This window comes from Elaeis guineensis, chromosome 2 (assembly GCF_000442705.2).
Source record: "Elaeis guineensis isolate ETL-2024a chromosome 2, EG11, whole genome shotgun sequence".
Taxonomy (NCBI): domain Eukaryota; kingdom Viridiplantae; phylum Streptophyta; class Magnoliopsida; order Arecales; family Arecaceae; genus Elaeis; species Elaeis guineensis.
Window position 1 is genome coordinate 103,283,848 of NC_025994.2, and position 19,901 is coordinate 103,303,748.

The window sequence follows — 19,901 nt, forward strand, 5'->3', positions numbered from 1 at the left end:
TATGTCTTGAGCCCACCATGCACCACAAAAGCTTCACTGCACGTTTTTAAATCTGGGCTCCATCCAACGGCATTAATGTTTCACTATACTTCTTAGGTTCCGCCAACCCAATCCAGCCTGCGCAAGGACTTCTGTGGACGACACTGTGGCCCGTGGGGAGCAAACAGTAGACTGAGACTAGCATTCCAACCGGCAATTCTGCACCCTATATAAGTTAGGGATGGCAATCAGATAGGATCAAAAATTAAATAGAGACATGATTGAATATAGATTAGATAAAAAAAATTAGATAATTTAAACCCAATCTCTTTATCAAACTAATCAAAAATTTAGATCTAAGTCTAATCTATTTATTAAATAGATAATCTAATCCAATCCATATAACTTGTTTTTTAGATAAGTTAAGTCATATTAAATATATTAAGTAGATTTTTAATGGATAATTTTAAATAGATTAAATAGATTAAGTGGATTAGTTAAACATAATAGAAATATATTAAGTATATTTTTTTAATAATTAAATATATCTTAAATGGGTCAAATAGGTCAAGTTACTATCCGATTCAATTATTAAATGGATCAAAATGGGTTAAACAAGAATTAAAGATTTAAATATGAATCCAATCTATACATCTGTAACATCCTGACTTTCTGAGAGAAATTCGGTGTGGTGTTTATGTGAATTCTGGAGCTGGATTGAGATGAAGAGGTGAATTACAGGGAGGAGAATGTTCAGATTAGAGAGAGAGTTCAGATCTGACGAGGGTTTCAGATCGGAGAAGGAGAAGTTTTGTTTGGAGGGAGTCTGGATACTTTCATTTTATTTCCTATTTTGAATTTATATTACAGCCCTTTTTATATGAAGTTACAGGTAATGTAAAAGAAATACTTTTCGAATGAAAATGAAATTCTAATCAAATATAGATGATATATTTTAGGAATGAAATTCAGATGCGAAATAAAATACAAATGCTTCTAAATGAAATGTAAAATGAAATTCAAGGAGATATTTTTGAGGCTTGTCGGAGCAGGTTGTTGGGTTTGTTGGTTGGATGCAATACCCGAACCTGACTGAATAAAAGGGTTTCGAACCCTCTGGATCCTATCGTTTTACCTATTTCTTTCTATCTTCCTCTCAGAAATCCTAGCCGACTCTTCTCTCTTCTGAAACCCTAGCGCTACCGAGAAGAAGAAGGGTGAGACCACCACGGATCGGGGTTTTTCAAATACAGATCACTTTTTTCTGGTTCTCCGGCTTCTCTTCCAACCATCCTGATGAGGAGGAGTATTTCTAACCCATTCATTCATCATTTTTTTTTACTAATCTTTTCGTCCTCTTTTTTACAGATGTTACATTCCCCTCTTCTTCCGAAGATCCTTGTCCTCAAGAATCAAAATGAGGAAACTGGTTCTTGAGTGACCAGTAATCTTCCCATGTAGCTTCTTCTTCACCGAGGTTACTCCATTTGATCAGCACTTTGGTAACTGCTTTGTTCCCCTTGCGAACCATTTTTCTGTCTAAAATTTTTTTCTGATTGGGTTAACAGTTGTCCTTCTTCTTTTGTGAGGGATACTATTGGTGTTGCTTGCTCGAATTTTTGAATCCCTTTTTTTAGTAAAGATACATGAAATACGGGATGTATTTTAGATCCCTCAGGCAGATTAAGCTCATAAGCCATAGGTCCAATTCTTTTTAGTATCTTGAATGGTCCATAATACTGTGAAGTAAGTTTTGAATTTCTGTGCATGGCTACTGTAGTTTGTCGGTAGGGTTGGAGTTTAAGACATACCATTTCTCCTACTTGATATTCTTTATCTATTCTTCTCTTATCTGCATTTTGTTTCATGCGGTTTTATGCTTCCTTAAGTCTGTCTCTTAAAATCCGTATCATCTTTGTTCTTTCTCTGTTTTAATCTGCCACTGTACTTTGCGGTTGCGTATCCATGTTGACTATCGGGTACATATAAGGTGGATGTCGATACAGGGCTTGGTAAGGTGTCATTCCTAGGGATGAGTGATAGTTGGTATTATACCACCACTCAGCCAGGGATAGCCATTTAAGCCATCTGTGCATATTGTGAAAGTATAAGCATCTTAAATATGTTTCTAAGCATTGGTTTACTCTCTCTGTTTGTCCATCTGTCTGTGGGTGATAAGTAGTACTCAGGTGTAATTTGACCCCCATTAATTTGAATAGATCTTGCCATACCTGACTGGTGAAGATCTTATCTCTGTCTGATATAATACTTTGTGGCATTCCATGTAATTTGTATACTGTATCCAAGAATGATCTTGCTACATGCTATACCGTATAGGGATGAGTCAAGGGAATAAAATATGAATATTTAGTTAAATCAATCCACCACTACTAATATAGTGTCTTTACCTTCTGATTTTAGTAATGACTCAATGAAATCCATACTGATTTCTTGCCAGACTTGTGTGGAAATTTACAGAGATTGTAGTAGACCTACATATGGAGTTTCCTCAATTTTATTTTTAATACAAATTTCACATTCTTTCACTAGTTTCTCCACTTGTTGTTTCATTCCTGGCCAATAAAATAATTGCTTAATTCTCTTATAAGTATGGTTCATTCTTGAGTGCCCTCTTAAAGCTGAAATGTGCATAAGTTCTAGGAGCTTCTGTCTCAACTCCCCTATTTTTTCAATGTAAATTCTTCCTTTATACTTAAGCACTCCTTGTTTATAAGTGCATTCAGTATGGAATTCTGGCTCTATGAGTACTTCTGCTATAAGTTGTTGAGTCTGTTGGTCCCCTTCATAACTGTTAGCTATTTTCACACTCCATATAGGTACCACTACTGTAATTGCTTGCACCCTTTCTTCTTCAATTCTCCATCTGGATAAGGCATCTACAGCCAAATTTTTTTTCTCCTTCTTATAATGTATCATATAATCCAACCCCATAAGTTTCATCATACCTTTTTGCTGTGATGCAGTAGTTACTTTTTATTCTAATAAGCATTTTAAACTTTGATGATCTGTTTTAATGATGAAAGTTTGGGCACTCATGTAGTGCTTCCATTTTTCTACAGCCATCAAAATAGCTAGGAATTCTTTTTCATAAGTAGAAAGTGCTTGGTTCCTTTTACTTAAACCTTTACTGAGGTAAGCTATAGGTCTTCCTTGTTGTGTGAGGACTGCTCCAATTCTATATCTACTAGCATCTACTTCCAAAGTGAAGGGTAAGGAATAATTCGGCATAGCTAAAACTAGTGCTATAGACATTAGTTCATTTAACTTCTCAAATGCCTTTTGTGTGGTTTCATCCCAATGAAAATTATCTATTTTAAGTAGCTCTATTAGAGGTTTGCTAATTGATCTATAGCCTTTTATAAACCTTCTATAGTATCCTATGAGCCCCAAAAATCTCCTCAATTCCTTTAATATAGTTGGTTTATGCCACTTTTGCATGGCTATCATCTTCTCAGGGTCAGTTGCCATACCTTCTTTAGAAATTATATGTCCCAGATATTCCACTTGTTGCTGCCCAAAGAAATATTTAGATCTTTTTGCATACAACTGATTTCTTCTTAATATAGTCAATACTTCAGTGAGATGTTCCACATGCTCCTCTAAGGTTTTGCTGTATACCAAAATATCATCAAAATATACTAGCACAAACTTTCTGAGATAAGGAGAGAACACCTCATTCATGGTAGCTTGAAATATGGCTGGTGCATTAGTTAATCCGAAGGACATCACTAAGAATTCATATTGACCTATGTGAGTTCTAAAAGCTGTCTTATACATCTTCTAGATTCATTTTGATTTAATGGTAACCTGATCTCAAATCTATTTTAGAGAAATATTAAGATCCTTCAAGTTCATCCAAAAGATCATCAATTAAGGGTATAGGATATTTATCTTTCACTGTTGCTTTATTGAGCTGCCTATAGTCCACACAAAATCTCCAACTGTTATCTTTTTTTTTTACCAATAATATAGGTGAAGCGTAAAGACCAGTGCTGGGTTGAATAATGGCAGTTTTAAGCATCTCCTATATTTGTCATTCAATCTTATTTTTTTTATATATATATCTGTATGGTCTGATATTAACTGGATTAGTGCCTGATAATAATAATATTCTATGATCTTGTGGTCTAATAGGTGGCAATCCTTTAGGCTCTTGGAACACATCAATGTACTGTTTTAATATCGTATTGACTGAATCAGGTATCTCTGCTTCTATTTTTTTTCCATCAAAATTTTTCAGTTACCTAACTGCACAACAATCTCCCTTAAGTCCAGACCTATACCACTCTGTAGCAGTGATCATTTGAAGTTTGGCCTTAGTAGTCTTTAATTTGGATCCTTCTGTAATACCTTTCAATGTCATCTATTTTTCTTCCTTCATAAAAGTAACAATATTATCTAAATAATCAAAGGTTACTTTACTATAGATTCTTAACCAATCAATTCTCAAAATTATGCTGGATCCATCTAATCTAATCACTCTTAAATCTGTCTGATATTGTTCTCCCTGCATAGACCATATAAAATTGACACATTTGAGCTTACTCAACACTTTGTGTCCATTGGCCACTGTTACCACTAATGAGTTTGCTGCAGTAATTGTAGCCTTCACTCTTTAGCAACTTGGTAATCAATAAAGCTGTGAGTACTTTCTGTGTCAATTAGAATGACCAGAGTTTTATTACCAGCTTCTCCTAAATCTTAATAGTTTCATTTTGGTTTTGTCCCATTAAGGCATGTACTGCTGTTTCTATGTCTGTATCTTTTTCTTCTTCTGTTATGATCTCTTCCTCTATCTCTTCTTCCTCTTCCTGTAATAGCTATTCATCAAATACTTCATCGGCTTCTATTGTAGTATTTATAGATTGATTCTTCTTTATTGAATACTGATGCCCAGGATGATATTTTTCTCCACATTTGAAATACAGACCAGCTATTCTTCTTTGTTCCCACTGCTATTTATTATCTTTCTGAAATAACTTTTGATTTTTGAAGGTTTGATATTTTTTGTTTTTCTTTTGTACTACTGGTTTATTGTGAAGATATTTTGCTATTTTAATTGTGGGTATTTTGTAAACCATTTTGTTCCTCTTCCACTTCATTAACAAAGCCTGTTCATATAACTTAGCTTGTTCGTACACCTCTTCTAAAGTGGTAGGATGAGATAAATCAATATAGGGTATCAATTCTTCCTTCAACCCACTGATATAGCTTTCTATAAAATACCTTTCGGTTAATGCTGAATTATATTGTATCGTCCTAGCTCTCATATCTTCAAATTTTTTTTGATACTTCTCCACAGTACTTATCTACATCAATTTATTAAATTTTCTGATCAACTATTTCATATTTTCACTGTCAAATCTTTTGTTCACTGCTTCCACTAATTTTTTTCAACTCAAATTTGGTTTATCAATTAGGTACCCTTCCTTCCATCTGTGTGCCTTTCCCATGAAATGCATAGTAGCAATTTTCACCCACTGAACCACTGAAATCTGATATATTTTAAAATATTGTTCACTCTTACTGATCCATTCTTTGGGTTCTTCACCATTAAAGGTAGAAAATTCCAACTTTGGATAAGGCAGGTGAAGTGGGGTCTTGTTTTGAATATCATCTATCTTATCCAAGTTGATAAGGTGTGAGTAATATTCCTTTACCTCTAATTTCAGCTGCTACTGATGATGAACTACAGTCAGGTGGCTCTGAACTGTTTTTTCTTCCATTTCTTGGGGCTGACGGATTATTGTTTGCAGTGAATGAAGGAGTGGATTGAAAAACTGATGGCTGCGGCGTAATTAGCTTCAGCAACTGCTCATGCCTGCGATTTTGTTCCTGCATCATGATTTCATACCTTCTTGCAGCTTCAATTTGTAAAACTTCATATCTCTATCTTTCGTCAATCTGTATTTCATCTAACTGTCTTGCAAACACACCCAACTTCGTATTGTATTCCTCAGATACTTGCTGTAATCGGTTTTCTATATGACTGTGGCAGTTTGTGGTAAATGTTTGCATTCTTTCTTCCAGTACTCGTAGGTTTTCACAGCTATCCTTTAATCTGGTTCCTTCTGTCATTTTTTTTTTACTACACTCCAACAAATTTTTATAAAATCTATTTTAAAACTATTTAACAGATATTAAAAATTTTTACTCCTGGCTACAGCAATCAATTCAGGGTGGCCAATGATGATTTCATGAGGCCAGGTTGCTGTTCCTTGGAACAGTAATCACCCTTGTGGACCCTGATACATTCATTACAATCTATTCTGAAAATAGATCTAAGCAGTTTTGAGGGTGTAACCTATTGTTGAGTGCCTTACTTGATTGACTGTAAATTCTACTGCCGATCTCTAACCTGAACTGTGCAGCACCACAGATGGCCGATTACAGTATCATGTAAGCTTCACTATTGTTTTCTGGTCGTCTTGCCGCAGGTCCAAAGTTCAGATCTGAACTCTGATACCAAATTTTTTGTAATATCCCGACTTCCCGAAAGGAATTCGGTGTGGTGTTTATGTGAATTCTGGAGCTGAATTGGGATGAAGAGGTGAATTACAGGGAGGAGAGTGTTCAAATTAGAGAGGGAGTTCAGATCTGAGGAGGATTTCCGATCGGAGAAGAAGGAGAAGGAGAAGTCTCGTTTGGAGGGAGTCTGAATACTTTCATTTCATTTCCTATTTTGAATTTCTGTTACAATCCTTTTTATATGAAGTTACAGATAATGTAAATGAAATACTTTTCGAATGAAAATGAAATTCTAATCAAATGCAGATGACATTTTTTAGAAATGCAATTCAGATGCAAAATGAAATGCAAATGCTCCTTAATGAAATTCAAGGAGATATTTTTGAGGCCTGTAGGAGCGGGCTGTTGGGTTTGTTGGCTGGATTCAATACCCGAATCCGACTGAATAAAAGGGTTCTGAATCCTCTGGATCCTATCGTTTCATCTGTTTCTTTCTGTCTTCCTCTCAGAAATCCTAGCCGACTCTTCTCTCTTCTGAAACCCCAGCGCTCCCGAGAAGAAGAAGGATGAGGCCGGCGTGGATCGGGGTTTTTCAGATACAGATCACTCTTTTCTGATTCTCCGACTTCTGTTCCAACCATCTCGATGAGGAGTAGTATTTCTAACCCATTCATTCATCATCATTTTCTTTCTTTCTTTCTTTCTTTCTTTTAATTATTATTACAGATGTTACAGCATCATCCGCCAGCAGCCGACTTTGACCGCTGTGGTATTCAAAACTTACTAATTGGAAGGGAAGCAGGACAGCGTATGCATGCAGCATTTAGCTTGCCGGCCGATTTTACTGACTAGACCTATGTCGCCATTCTTTCGTGGAGGAGGACCAATGTGTCGACTTGACTTGGCTCTTAATGTCGCTTTGGTCTCTTGAATATCTCAATCTCATATCGCCTAACTTGACCGTGGCTCTTTTTTGATTTGTCGGGCTGGATTGGGTCGAAATGTGACTCCAGTTTCCACTTATGGCTAGGCAAAGGATTATCCCCGTTCTTAAATTCAATTAACTACGATGTGAACGGATAAGCATGGATAAGTATCGTACCTAACTTGACAGATCTTGCTAATGATGATAGTTTTGTGGGGCCAAAATTTAGATTTGACATTTTACCCGAACGATAATGTTTGGGAGCATTCTTTGTCCTGCTACTTTGTGATCTTTTAAATATGATGTTGTTATTTTTTTTTGGTAATACAAATATGATGTTATTTGCTGTGCAAGACCAAGGAAAAAAATATATTAAATATGTTGGTTTCTATTCCGTTTATTACATCAGGGATCAATCGCGACCACGTAGAACTGTAAATTTTAGCGGTGCAAATCACCGAAATAAAGAATAAACAGATAAATATATGATGAATTATGATATTCTTATGTTCCGTTGGTCAGCATGGATGAAAATTACTTATCAACCCGGACGTCAATATATAGTTCGCCGCCTGGCTGTTTCGGTTTGGTGGGTCCAGTAGGCAGGACCCTTCGTATATGGGTGCATTTGTGGAAATAGACCAACCCAGAATAGTCAAATCAAAAAATTGAACCTAATCTCCATCCGTATTAGACCCATAGAAGGGAGAAAGGTCTACTGCCCTATTAAATTTCGGAAAAAAAACTTAGAAAAGTCGTCGAAATATTGAGCATGCGATGCTATGAATTTTAAATTAACTAAATTATTTTTCTTTGATCTCATCATGGGGAAAAAAAATCTTTGTTAGAATTTTACAAAAATAAAATTTTTCTAATATATCTTCTTTGGTTAGAATTCAACCGATCTAAAGCTCTTCTAATTAGAACGAAGCTTGCTATAGTCGAAAAAAATTCATAGATTGACAACATAAATTAATATATATTATTTTAAAATAAAAATTTCTTTTTAATGAAAGTTTATTATTGTATCATCCTAATTTAAATGTATGAGGTTGGACCTGGCGGTGCAAATCCTTGCGCCAGATGAATCTATTCAGAAGCTTTAAAACTTGGTCCCCATGTTTTTAGGGCATTGCTCTAATCAACCTTAAAGCAATTAAACTTGGCCAACTTATGGGACCTGATTAGCTCTTTTATCCATCCAAAACCTTGTTTAAAAGCATCATCTTAATATGGACGTCGGTACTGCTCCAATCTACATGGGAAGATCCTTATTCGACAGTTTGTGGGACACATATTTTGGTCATTTTGCCTGTAATAGATAATAACTTTTATGTTAAAAACAAAACAAAAAAAAAAAAACGTTTCTTCCGGCTTGTCGATTTGTGCAAGATATATGATGACTCGCATCCGTCTTTTACAAGACTCTTTCGAAAACATTAGAAATGTTCCATTGAAGCTCATCATACCACTTGCATCCGACGCTTCTTATCTTATATCGGTGAAAAATCCTTACAGTTTGAAGAGCGGTTACTGGTCCAGAATTTACCCGCATTTGATGTCATTTGTCGCCCGGCAGGCAGACTTTTTGTGGGGGTTGATAATGGTTTGCCTTTCTAAAAATTCAACAGCAGCTGCACCGTACGGCATGAGGATGAGGTCGAGTTGCAAGAGATATGGTCGGCCATCAAAACTGGTGGTTGGCCCAGCGATGGTGACACACACAATCGATCCAGGTGCGCTGAAGGCCACTCGATAAAGTAGGTGGTTTTGGAGACCATTCGTACCCTGTGACCAGTTTCCTTGACTGGTTCATCTAGTGGTAAGAATCACACGAACGGCAACAAAAGTTTGGGCAGCCTAAACAGGTTTAATGTTTTCCAATGAACTAAGGTGGACAGAGACGTTCAAACAAAACCGCTGAACTGCTAGGTGATTGTACAAAATGTACAACTCACTCCACTTGAGGAACAAACATTGCATGGCAATGGATCAAACAGAACTATGAGATTCTTAACAAGCATCACAGAGTCACCTTCTCATCGGAAAATCTTGGAAGCTGAACGAGCGAGTTGACTCGTGTCACTCCTTCCAGGCCTGACCAACTCTGGTCCTCCACCATGTTATCTGCCCTGTTTTCATCGACCACCGCAGATATTCTTGTGTTTCCAGCTGATCTTACCGTGAAATTTCGATCCAAGGTGGGTTCTTGGTCGTGCGTTTCGCATGCTTCGTTTGTGCACTCTTCATAGCTGCAGTAGGCCACGCTACATGTGCTATTCTCCGCAGATTCGGGGTCAGGATCCATTTTTCCATCCAAGTATAGGCAAACCACCGCACAGTCATCCATCTTCGAAGTAGGGTATTTAAGCTTCCATTCACGAGCAGCAGCTTCAACCAGGAACTTTGCAGCTGATGATCGAGTTGGAGATGAGGATACAATATCCACGACTTCTTGGTTGCTAAGCACATCCCAAACCTGCAATGTCCCACACTTAGAACTGGTCTAGTGGATGATTGTATCTGGGATTTAACAATGCATATTATTGTATCGTACCCTTCATGAGGTTAAAAAAGGAAAATTAACTTGAGCTTGAAAAAAAAATGTATTCATTGATCGAAGTGCTTGAACAACAGTGAAGAACTAATTTTATCACCTGCATGACTATCTTACAGAAATTACATCACACAAGAGGCTTATCTCTTTCACAATCAGGGTTATTATAACTTGTGAACACATCCTAAAAAGTGGAGCAAAGAGCAGTTAAGGCAAAAGCAACAGAGACGTCAATTCATCTGGCTTCCTAATCTTTTCATATCCAAGCCTATATAGATATTACTTCTTTTTAACTGAGATAAATTCAACCATGTCGAACAGAACACTTATTAGATAGAATAGTAGCTGGATATACCACTAAATAATAATAAAAGACTCCATAATGTAGTACATTTCCACTCATCGTGATCGAATCACTAACTCATCTGTCTTAAATTCATATTTAGCTAACAGGGGAGTGATCTACATTTTTCTTCAGTTATTCATCATGGAATAATATAAGATTAATGCATATTCTTTGCTTAAAGAAACTATGACATGAGCCAAATGCCTGTCCAAGAATTTTCTTTGAAAAAAAAGAAAACAAGTATTAGCAGTGCTAAAAGCAATTATGACACTAGAAATTTGCAGATTTGAGTATGTATCGTTTGACATGATCATCACTACAAAAAGTTCTCTCTCAATGATAGGGGGAGAACAAAGTCACTGCTATCTATATACATATTGCATAGGATTCAAGCCAGATTAATCACTCTACTGCAGGTCTTCTCCACTGTCACAGTTCTAAGATGTCATGTCAGCCACTCTGCTTTTTTGATCAGGCAAAAACAATATCCATTCTTTAAATATCCAAATTATAATGGAAAATTACATAGAAAGACAAACAAAAAGGAAACAAGGCGTGATTATTAGAAAACAATGCACAAAGGAGTGGCAGTCAGTGTTAACCAGACAGTCATGCCCAGCTCCAAAGATCCATGTTGGATGTCTGTTCTAGAGACACGTTTGAAACAATACATATGAAGTTTTTCATAGCCACTTCCGAAAATTAGAAGAAAGCTGAACTATCCAACAATGAGTTTGTTCCTCTTATTTGATATTAGAAGTAGTTTTTCTGATATTATGAGTAGTTGTTCTTTTTCAAGATTTGTTGAGGATGCAGGTATTGAAACAACTTTGCAAAATATGGTTTTGTTAATATCCTCAAATTAATTGGAAAGTTTGGACAAGAAGCATGTATATTGAAAGATCTTGACAAACATTATCTTTTAATATTTTCTTTTTAATATTTAAATACATAATTCTTAAAGACATAAATATATAATTTAGTTAAATTTATATATTGCCCTATGTATTCCAGTATCTATCGTTTTCCTTTTACCGAGTCAAACACCTAAATGTTTCCAAATCCGGTTCTCATATCTGTGTCCATGAAACACCATGGAAATATTGTCATGACAAAGGCATAAGACAGTAACAAGGAGAGAGCCATTGGTCCTCTAGAAAACACCTGTTGACTTAGCATCACATTCATGGAAAACCTCAGAAACATGCGTATTATCAACTGGTTCTGTTAACTTGCAGAGCAATAAAATTGGAGTCTAAAATTTCTACATTATATTTTATTTTCTCTTCTGTTAACAGATCTTATTAAAAAAAAAAAAAAAACGGATGTAATTAATTTTTTGGCATATGGTTAACGGAGTTCTTCCAGTTTAGCACTTACATTGTTCTTCAGTAAACGTATCAGAGACTCAGTTTCTTCTCATTTTACTAGCGGAGAACAAAACTACTATATGAGTCTACAGATGACCTCCTCCCACCCTCCCTCTTTTGTCTCTACTTTGTTCTTCAAAATGTACATCTCTGGTCAAGACCCAGCGGATAATCAAGCATCTTTATTCTTGCATAATTTCGGACTCTGACTCACTGTTAGTGCATTTTCTCCAAATACACATTTTCAAGAATGTAAATTTTAGGTCTGGTGAGAGTAAAATAAGCACACCTAGCAATCTCCTGATAATTTTTGCTGTACATAAATAGATACATGAACTAATCCCAAATTGTTAGACTATATCTTTATAACCCCTGACTGCAATAAGCAGCAAATTTAGTTAAAAAAGGTGACTGTAGAAAAAAGGTTCCTTGATGGATTGGAGTACATTGGAATGATGGATAACACAACAAATATTTTAGTATCAGCGATGAAAGTCGCATATTTGCCAATACTTAAAAACTATCATGGCTATTTCTGAAACTAGTAGTTGCACAGAATGTGTATCCTGCAGCCTAGTAAACCCTGTTCTAGACTTCTAGCGCATCCACCAAATAGCAATGCTAATTCTTGCAGTGCATCAAATGATGCAAAGATTAGCTAAGATAGATTAATAGGTACGTTTCTTAGATCCTAGCCACAAGAAAAGCAAACTGGTTAGTTAAACCTTTACATTCGTTCAGAAAATTTAAAATCAATGATCATGTCAGAACAAGAATCCTTTCACTGCTAAACAACATTGAGACAATTTTGCCGAGCTTCCCATTAATGCAATTTGGTGGATAATATTAACAAGTACGCAGAGAGACCTGTGTACATCATTGAACAAAGCAAGGATTTGATTGGTCACAAGACTTTTGACATAACAAGAGAAAAATAGTCCACTGATGTAGGCAAGATTATGGGATCCTTTATGTCATTGATAATTAGATAATAAGAGGGTTGAATGCTTCTTAAATATAAGGCTTCAGCAAAGAGTCTAAACTATTTAGATAAAATCATAAAAGTAAAGCAACTAGAAAAACAGGGAAAAACAACAATGACAACACTGAATGCAGCAATAGCAGAATAATGCTTCTAGCTTTTGATAAATATGAAGTTTTGCATAGGGCTGCTATACCACTATGTTAAAATGATCTAATGAGGCCACCAACTAAGATTTAATGATGTTAAGTGATCAAACCTATGAAACTACCCTATAAACTAGTCTATCAATCAACTATTCACTCAGAACCATGGTTAAGATTGGGGAAGTTCATGTGAGCACCTCCTATTCTCCCTATGTAAGGGCCTCTTCTGCAGATTCTAAGCTTATATTCTAACATAAACAAAAAAAAAAGGAAAGGGAAAGAGAGGGGACAAGACGAAAGTTGATTGCATGCTTGCAGTGGTTGTCCGCTCCCTTGGCCCCTTCGTCCACATGATTTCCTTGATAGTGAACCTACATGACCCCTAACTAGAAAGAGAAAGAGATGGGCTTTCTTTGCTTGGAGTTGGATGTAGTACAGTGTGTTACAAAGGGACTAGTTCATAAGCTGAGAACTATGGCTGGCAGAAGGGTTAGGGTTAAGCATGGCAGTACAGCATTCCTTGAATCAAGTAACCCACCGTCTTTCAACTTTTACATATGGGCATTTTTCTCTCAATTCAATGTCCTGCAAATGAGGATACATTGGCGATAACTTCTTACTGTCACTAGATGCATCCAAAGGAGCACAATCCTTGTTGGGCATCAGTTCAGAAGGTATGTGATATCAAAGCACAATGACAAGGCCCACACATCAACGTCAAAATAGTTTCCATTTCTTATGATATATTGAAATTTAAGCCAATCTCTGAAGAAGTTTCATGAAAAAGAGGGCTCTATGAAATTTATAGAGGCATCTAGCTCCTATTTTTAGATCCTGCCGATTTATTTGAACCAAACAACTAGATTATGTTTATATCTAACACATATACCATAGAACTGGCTATTGCCCTGCCAGGGTCATCCATTCTTCTGTCCCACCAAGTTTCTTTCATAAAACTATTCTTTGAAAGGAAAAATAAGAATGACAAGAAGATGAGGAATATGCAGCTGCATCATCTCGACATGGCTCTAGTCATATCCTATTTGGCGATTGGTTTCAACATAATGCTTCTACATCTAATCAACTGTCAAGAGCAGACCACAGCCAATAATCTTTATATCTCAATGATTTCAATGCACTACTAACCATGGATTGGTTCCATCAGTGGCTGAATGCATTCCATCATGAAATTTCATGCTCAAGTTAGTTAATACATGGTGTGCATGCATGCCAGCAAACTGAACACTGAGAACAATATCTAATGCTATTATTTTTTAGGCACACAAACATGTGAATGACAATTAAGCAATCAAGTTGAAACACAAGGGAATGGCCAAACATTTGTTTCAGGCTATATGTTTCTCCTGCTTGAACTTTAAGTGCTGACAAGATCTTGGCATTCGTAAGCTTGAAGTTTTCAGGAATACTAAATTTACTAGAAGGAAAGTTTCAGAAAGATATGCAAATCAAAGAGAATAATGCTGTGTTACCATCAACAAGCAATGCAATTCTGAGGCTTTTTATGTAGAGTTAGAGCATGTATGCCAGAGCATATGTCAATAATTGAATGATTCCGAACATGAAAGACCGATGCTACAATAAAAGGTTTATATTTTTTTGCAAGAATCAATAGTTTGTCCATGATGTTAGCATTCAATTAAGATGAAACAAGAATGCCAGGATGTGAATGCTGATCTGCAAAGGAGACAGAGGCAACTCACGCCATCAGATGCAAGAACAACGAACTGGTCCCTTTCTGTAAGCATCCAGTGGAAGAACTCTGGCACCGAGATCACTCCATAATCCTTCAAACAGAAGTCCCCAAAAGCTCTAGCCATCGCCAGCCCAGGAGCATCATCAAAGGGCAGCCACACTCTCGGCACCTCGGGCTCATCCTGCAGCGCAAACACCCTGCCCCTGCACCTTTTGATCCGCTCCGCTTCTCCTGCAGCAGAGAGAACAGCAGCAAAAGTTGGCACACAATAGAGTCCAACAAGCTTCAATTCAATCAAGCAGAAGAACTGGATGGAAGAAATGGATATCGTACTTGGAAGATCAGGCTTGAGGTCGACAGTCAATTGAAGGGCGATCATGGAACCGCTAATGTCATCCTTGGACCCCAAGACTGCACGGGAATCGCCAATGTTGCCCATATAAAGCTTCGATCCCTAAACATACAAATCCAAGAACTCGGTGGATCAGAAAAGAGAGAGGGGAGGTGGGTTTGAAGAAGGCTATGATGGGAGGAGGGTAAAGCAGAGCGCACCAGCTTGAATAGGGTTACGGCGGTGCTACCGCTGCAGAAGCAATCAAGGGAGGGGTGGGAAAGGAGCTCCTTGTCCATGGCCTTGTACGACTTCACGAACGCCTCCCTCCAGGCCGAGAGCAACGCCTCCTCCTCGTCTTCCACGTTTTCCTTCCCCTCCTCGGCCTCGCTAGCAGGAGCTAGAGGGGCGTGCCGCCTGCCGAGGCATCCAAGGCCGATGCGGCGGGCGGCGCCGCCAGGAAAGGGAAGAGAGGCGAGGAGCTTAAGAGGGAGAGCATCCCTGACTTTGCGCGCCACGACGTGGCCATGCGGGCCGTGGCCGTCGAACACCCCGCAGAGGACGCCGCCTTCCACGCCGAAATCCTTGATTGGTGAATCAATCAATCGATGTTACTTCAAAAAAAAAAAAAAAACAAAGAAAGCCAAAGATAGGAGGGGGAAAGAAGGGAAGGAGTAATGGAGGGGCTTGGCTCGTTGTTTCTTACTTCCCAGAGGATCATGGCATCCTGGTTGATGCCCTTGCGGCCCTGCTGGGTGTAGATGGAGGAGGTGATGCTCCTGCCCTCGTTCGAGAAGATCCGCCCCGGAACCAGATGCAGATACTCCTCCCGCGGCAACTTCGACCTATTGCTCTTCCCTCCTCTTTGAGTTCCGCCGCCGTTCCCCCTCCTCTTCCTGGCGGCGGCGGCGGCGGTACCGGTGGTTTGGCAGTTTCCCATCAGAAGCCCCAACGCTACCACATACAACAGCAGCCCGCAGGCCAGCCGAAGAAAAAATAGGAAAGAGAAAGACCTTTCTTCCCCTCTCCTCTCGCTAATAAATAAGGAAAGAAAAAGAAAGAGAGGAGAGAAAAGGGAATGAGGTTTGTATTTTAAAAAAAAAAAAAAAAATGAATGCGGGAAAGAGAAGGGAAGCAGCAGCGATTATCTTCTTTTTTTTCCAGGGTGGGGTGGGATGCGTTGAAGGGTTATCTCAGTGGAGATGAGAGGGGGCTGGGAGCCGTACAGGACAAGAGACGACTCTGGGGACAGAGCAATGGAAACAAACAGAGGAAAATGGAAAAAATAACATCAACATATTGGACAGCAACAATACCAACAACAACAACACGTCAAAACCAAAGGAGCGTGAAGGCGAGGGAGAGAATCATCTGACGAGACGACTTCACACTAAGGGAGCAGGAAGGGTGGATGCTGTGACTCTTTACCACTATATTTATCAAAGGAAAAAAAAATAAAAAATAAAAGAGCAACATCCAGCCGGATCCCACTCGAGAGGGAAGAAGAAACATTAATAAAAATAATTAAAAAAAAAAAAAAAAAAAAAAAAAAGGAAACGAGAGCGAGAGGTGTGGTTGGCCCGAGGGAAGACGGCAAACTGCCTCTCACGAAAAGTATTGGCGTGAACGCGTAGACCACAGCGCTGTCCTGTTTCTTTCTTTCCTTTATTTTAATCTCTCTCTTTTTTTCTGTCCTCCTTCCTCTTGTGACCGGTCGGACTAGCCATCCATCTGGGGATCTAATCGACCAATGATCCTTGTTAGCACTTGAATCTCTGCTACAACTACCGCAGCCTTAAAAAGTAGTCCAGAAAAGCATAATGCATAACTTTCTAAAAGCAGGGTTGGACCATCTTTCCAACCGGGAAAAGATGGGATCAGAACGAACCAACGGAACGCCACGGGAAGGAAGAAGGAGAACAGAAGAGGCAGAAGGGAAAGAACATGGCGGAACGTGGACCATGACTTGGGCCATCTGTGACGGCTCGAATGGTAAACCCTACTTCCTTCCGCTCGGCAAAAGGAGCAATCGAATGAAGAGGAGACGTGGAATTTTATTTCTTTAGTCATAGGTCAATGGCCATGATCAGAACGGAATTTTTTTAAAGTAATAAAAAAATTTATATCCACCGTGTTGTCGACGTGACTCCAGTCCGTTTTACGCTCCTCCAAGTGGGCTCCGGGAGCAAGCATCTGATCTCTGAGCCTGAGGTTTTGCCAAGCATTCCTGGGCCCATGGACGCCCTAGCAAGACCATCTTCCCATCCTGACCGACCAAAAAAAAAAAACAGAGAAGCATGACATGTTCTCGTAAAAGCAACAAAATGTTCTGAATCCAGGTTTCACCCTTAACACAATGAGAACCCAGGGTTGGTCCCCATTGAGAATGGAAAATGTTAAAGCGCTGAGGATGACAGAGGATTGCACGGGAACATGATGTCATGTCCCTATTTTGGTGCACATGGAGTCGTGCAGAAAGTTTAACTTCTGGAATTGCTTGAACAAGGCAAGGCAGGCATTCAACTTGCCTGATAACATCAATATTTCTGTCAGATGGATGTGGCTTCAGATACAAAAGGAGAAGATACTGGCCTGCCTTCTTTTGCTGCACTCCTTTGGGATCTCCTACTTTGTCTTCCATGAATGGCAAGGAGCTAAATCGAATCTTGTTTTGAAGAGTTTCCTCTGGTAATGTTTCAATTGCCTTCCTTTAGTCACCAGGATTTATCTTGCACCTCGACCTAGGGCAGGGGAGCCAACCAGTGGAACAGCTATTGGTGATTGACTACCATTTATATTTAGTCCCTCATCGGCTAAAAATTTTATATTTGTCTTTTTATCTGGAATGCTATTTTATGTTCAGTCTTTGGTCTATACGTTAGTGTGTAAACAAAACAACCGTGTGTGGTAGCAAGTCCAACTATATGTAGAACGTGGGTTAATTATATACACAAACATAAATTATGTAAATTACTGATAATCAAATGACAATCAAACAAAGGACCGAGTGTTTAGTTCCCTTATGTTAAAAATACCCTAAACAATAAAGATATTTAACCATGTGATTGAGCATAGCTTGAGTAACTCAATTATAATTTGAACTAATTCCCGAGTTTAATCTTCATTTCTTCTTTTTTGTGAATTAAGGTTGGAGGAAATCTGGCCAAAAATTAAAAGAAGGCTGGACTTTCAAGCTTTTGCAGCTTGATTATACTTTAGCCCAAGTCCGGCCATTAATTAATCTCAATTTTGAGCCGTACTTTAGTTACTCATGAATGATTTGTTAAATTAAGTAGCTAGATGCTTTGGAGTTATACGTATATACCTTCAATTGAACTAAACTGTTCATTAGAGAGAGAGATGTCGGGATCATTAGATCTCAACCTCATTGCTCAGCATTTATTGGATGCAAACTCTTTAGCAACTAGATTATTATTAATCATCATCAATAAATTCAAATAATAATATTTTGCAAGTAGATAATGACTAATTCAGAGAATTGAATACTAGGTTAATCAAACTTACCACAGACCATCTACTATTTCTTAAGCTCAACTCATTTACCTATGAAGCCTTTACCAAACAAGAAAGAAAAAAATATCAAGCCAAATATGCAACAAAATACAAGTTGCTCCCAAATGGCTTGCCCTATTAACAATACCATAGGCATATTTATTCTTGCAAGATTGGCTATCTTACTTGGCAAATAAGGAGAATCTACTGTAAGTGGCTTAAAACAATTACTTCATGAGAATAACTGTGGAAACCTAGTCCTCTGCAGCTCAAGTTGGGATCCTCTCTGGTGGAGTTCATTACCAAAGTAATTTTTAAAAAAAAATATTTATCAAAATAATATATTTTTTAACTTATTTACAAAAATAATACAAATTTATAAAACGCCATTTGAAATGACGTTTTATAATATCCACATCAACACCCTCTCCGCTCCATATGGACGATCCAAAAAAAATAAATAAATAAAGTCGTCATTTCAAACGGCGTTTTTGAAAACGCCATTTCGAATGGTGTTTTTGAGAACACCATTCGAAATGGCGTTTTCAAAAATGTCATTTCAAATGACGACTTTAATTTTTTACTTCTAAAAAAAAAAAGCAAAAATAAAAAAAAAATAAAAAAAATAAAAATTATAATTTTAAATTTAAATTTATAAAAAAATAAAAATTTTAATTTTGATTCAAATAAAAATTATCATTTCAAATTAGTATCCCCATTTCAAATTATTTTTTAAAAAAAATCTCAAAAAAAAAATGGGTATAAAAAAATAAAAATAAATAAAAAATACCATAAAAAAAGGAAAAAGAATGTGAAAAAAAGAAAAATTATAATTCTAAATTTTAAGAAAATAATAATTTTAATTAAAATTAAAATAAAAATCATCATTTCCAATTACAATCCCTATTTCAAATTAATTTTTTTAAAAAAAATATTCCAAAAAAAGAAAAAAAATAGCTCAAAAAAAACCATAAAAAAGGAAAAATGGGAAAAAATGGGAAAAAAATAAAAATTATAAATCTAATTTTTTAAAAAAAAAGAAAAAAATTAATTTTAATTCAAATAAAAATCATCATTTCAAATTAGTATCTCTATTTTAAATTAATTTTTTTAAAAAAATATCCCAAAAAAATACCTAAAAAAATAAAAAATACCATAAAAAAATTGAAAAAAAATAAAAATTATAATTCTAAATTTAAAAAAAAAATAAAAATTCTAATTCTAATTCAAATAAAAAACACCATTTCAAATTACTTTCCCTATTTCAAATTAATTTTTTTAAAAAATATTCTAAAAAATACCTAAAAAAATGAAATAAAAATAGAGAAAAAATGAAGAAAAATTAAAATTTTAATTTTAATTTATTAAAAAAAATATAATTTGAATTCAAAAAAATCATCGTTTCAAATTACTTTCTCCATTTCAAATTAATTTTTATAATAAAATACCTCAAAAAAAAAGTATCCCAAAAAAATAAATAAATAATATCATAAAAAATAGAAAAAATGAGAAAAAATAGGAAAAAATTAAAATTAAAATTTTAAATTTT

The 19,901-nt window shown here is 36.7% G+C and overlaps 1 protein-coding gene and 1 long non-coding RNA gene across 7 annotated transcripts; one reads left to right on the forward strand and one right to left on the reverse strand.

The window, feature by feature from the left end:
- The first annotated feature begins 1,060 nt into the window (after positions 1 to 1,060).
- LOC105044756 (uncharacterized) lies at positions 1,061 to 7,641 on the forward strand. Of its 5 annotated transcripts, none has more exons than XR_012138960.1 (3): positions 1,061 to 4,200; positions 5,560 to 5,639; positions 5,757 to 7,641. It is a non-coding gene; the product is annotated as an uncharacterized lncRNA (long non-coding RNA). The 5 variants fall into 5 exon arrangements; XR_012138962.1 differs by having other exon boundaries at positions 1,065 to 1,481; XR_012138959.1 differs by having other exon boundaries at positions 1,061 to 5,639.
- Positions 7,642 to 9,243: 1,602 nt separating this feature from the next.
- Positions 9,244 to 17,030, reverse strand: LOC105044776 (probable protein phosphatase 2C 64). Of its 2 annotated transcripts, XM_029266599.2 has the most exons (5): positions 15,546 to 17,030; positions 15,061 to 15,423; positions 14,842 to 14,962; positions 14,516 to 14,739; positions 9,244 to 9,872 (listed from the first exon to the last, which is right to left on the reverse strand). In XM_029266599.2, exons 1-5 carry the CDS (start codon positions 15,777 to 15,779, stop codon positions 9,417 to 9,419), a joined length of 1,398 nt encoding a protein of 465 aa, XP_029122432.1. In that variant the 5' UTR covers positions 15,780 to 17,030; the 3' UTR covers positions 9,244 to 9,416. The 2 variants fall into 2 exon arrangements, with proteins under 2 accessions (XP_029122432.1, XP_029122429.1); XM_029266596.2 differs by having other exon boundaries at positions 14,516 to 14,962; positions 15,546 to 16,004.
- Between the last annotated feature and the right edge of the window lie 2,871 nt (positions 17,031 to 19,901).

Coding starts and splice junctions, on each gene's coding strand:
- LOC105044776 (XM_029266596.2), bottom strand. CDS start 15,779: ATGGGAAACTGCCAAACCACCGGTACCGCCGCCGCCGCCGCCAGGAAG. Junction 15,424..15,545: donor ATGCCATGATCCTCTGGGAA/GTAAGAAACAAC, acceptor TCACCAATCAAG/GATTTCGGCGTGGAAGGCGG. Junction 14,963..15,060: donor CCGTAACCCTATTCAAGCTG/GTGCGCTCTGCT, acceptor TTGTATGTTTAG/GGATCGAAGCTTTATATGGG.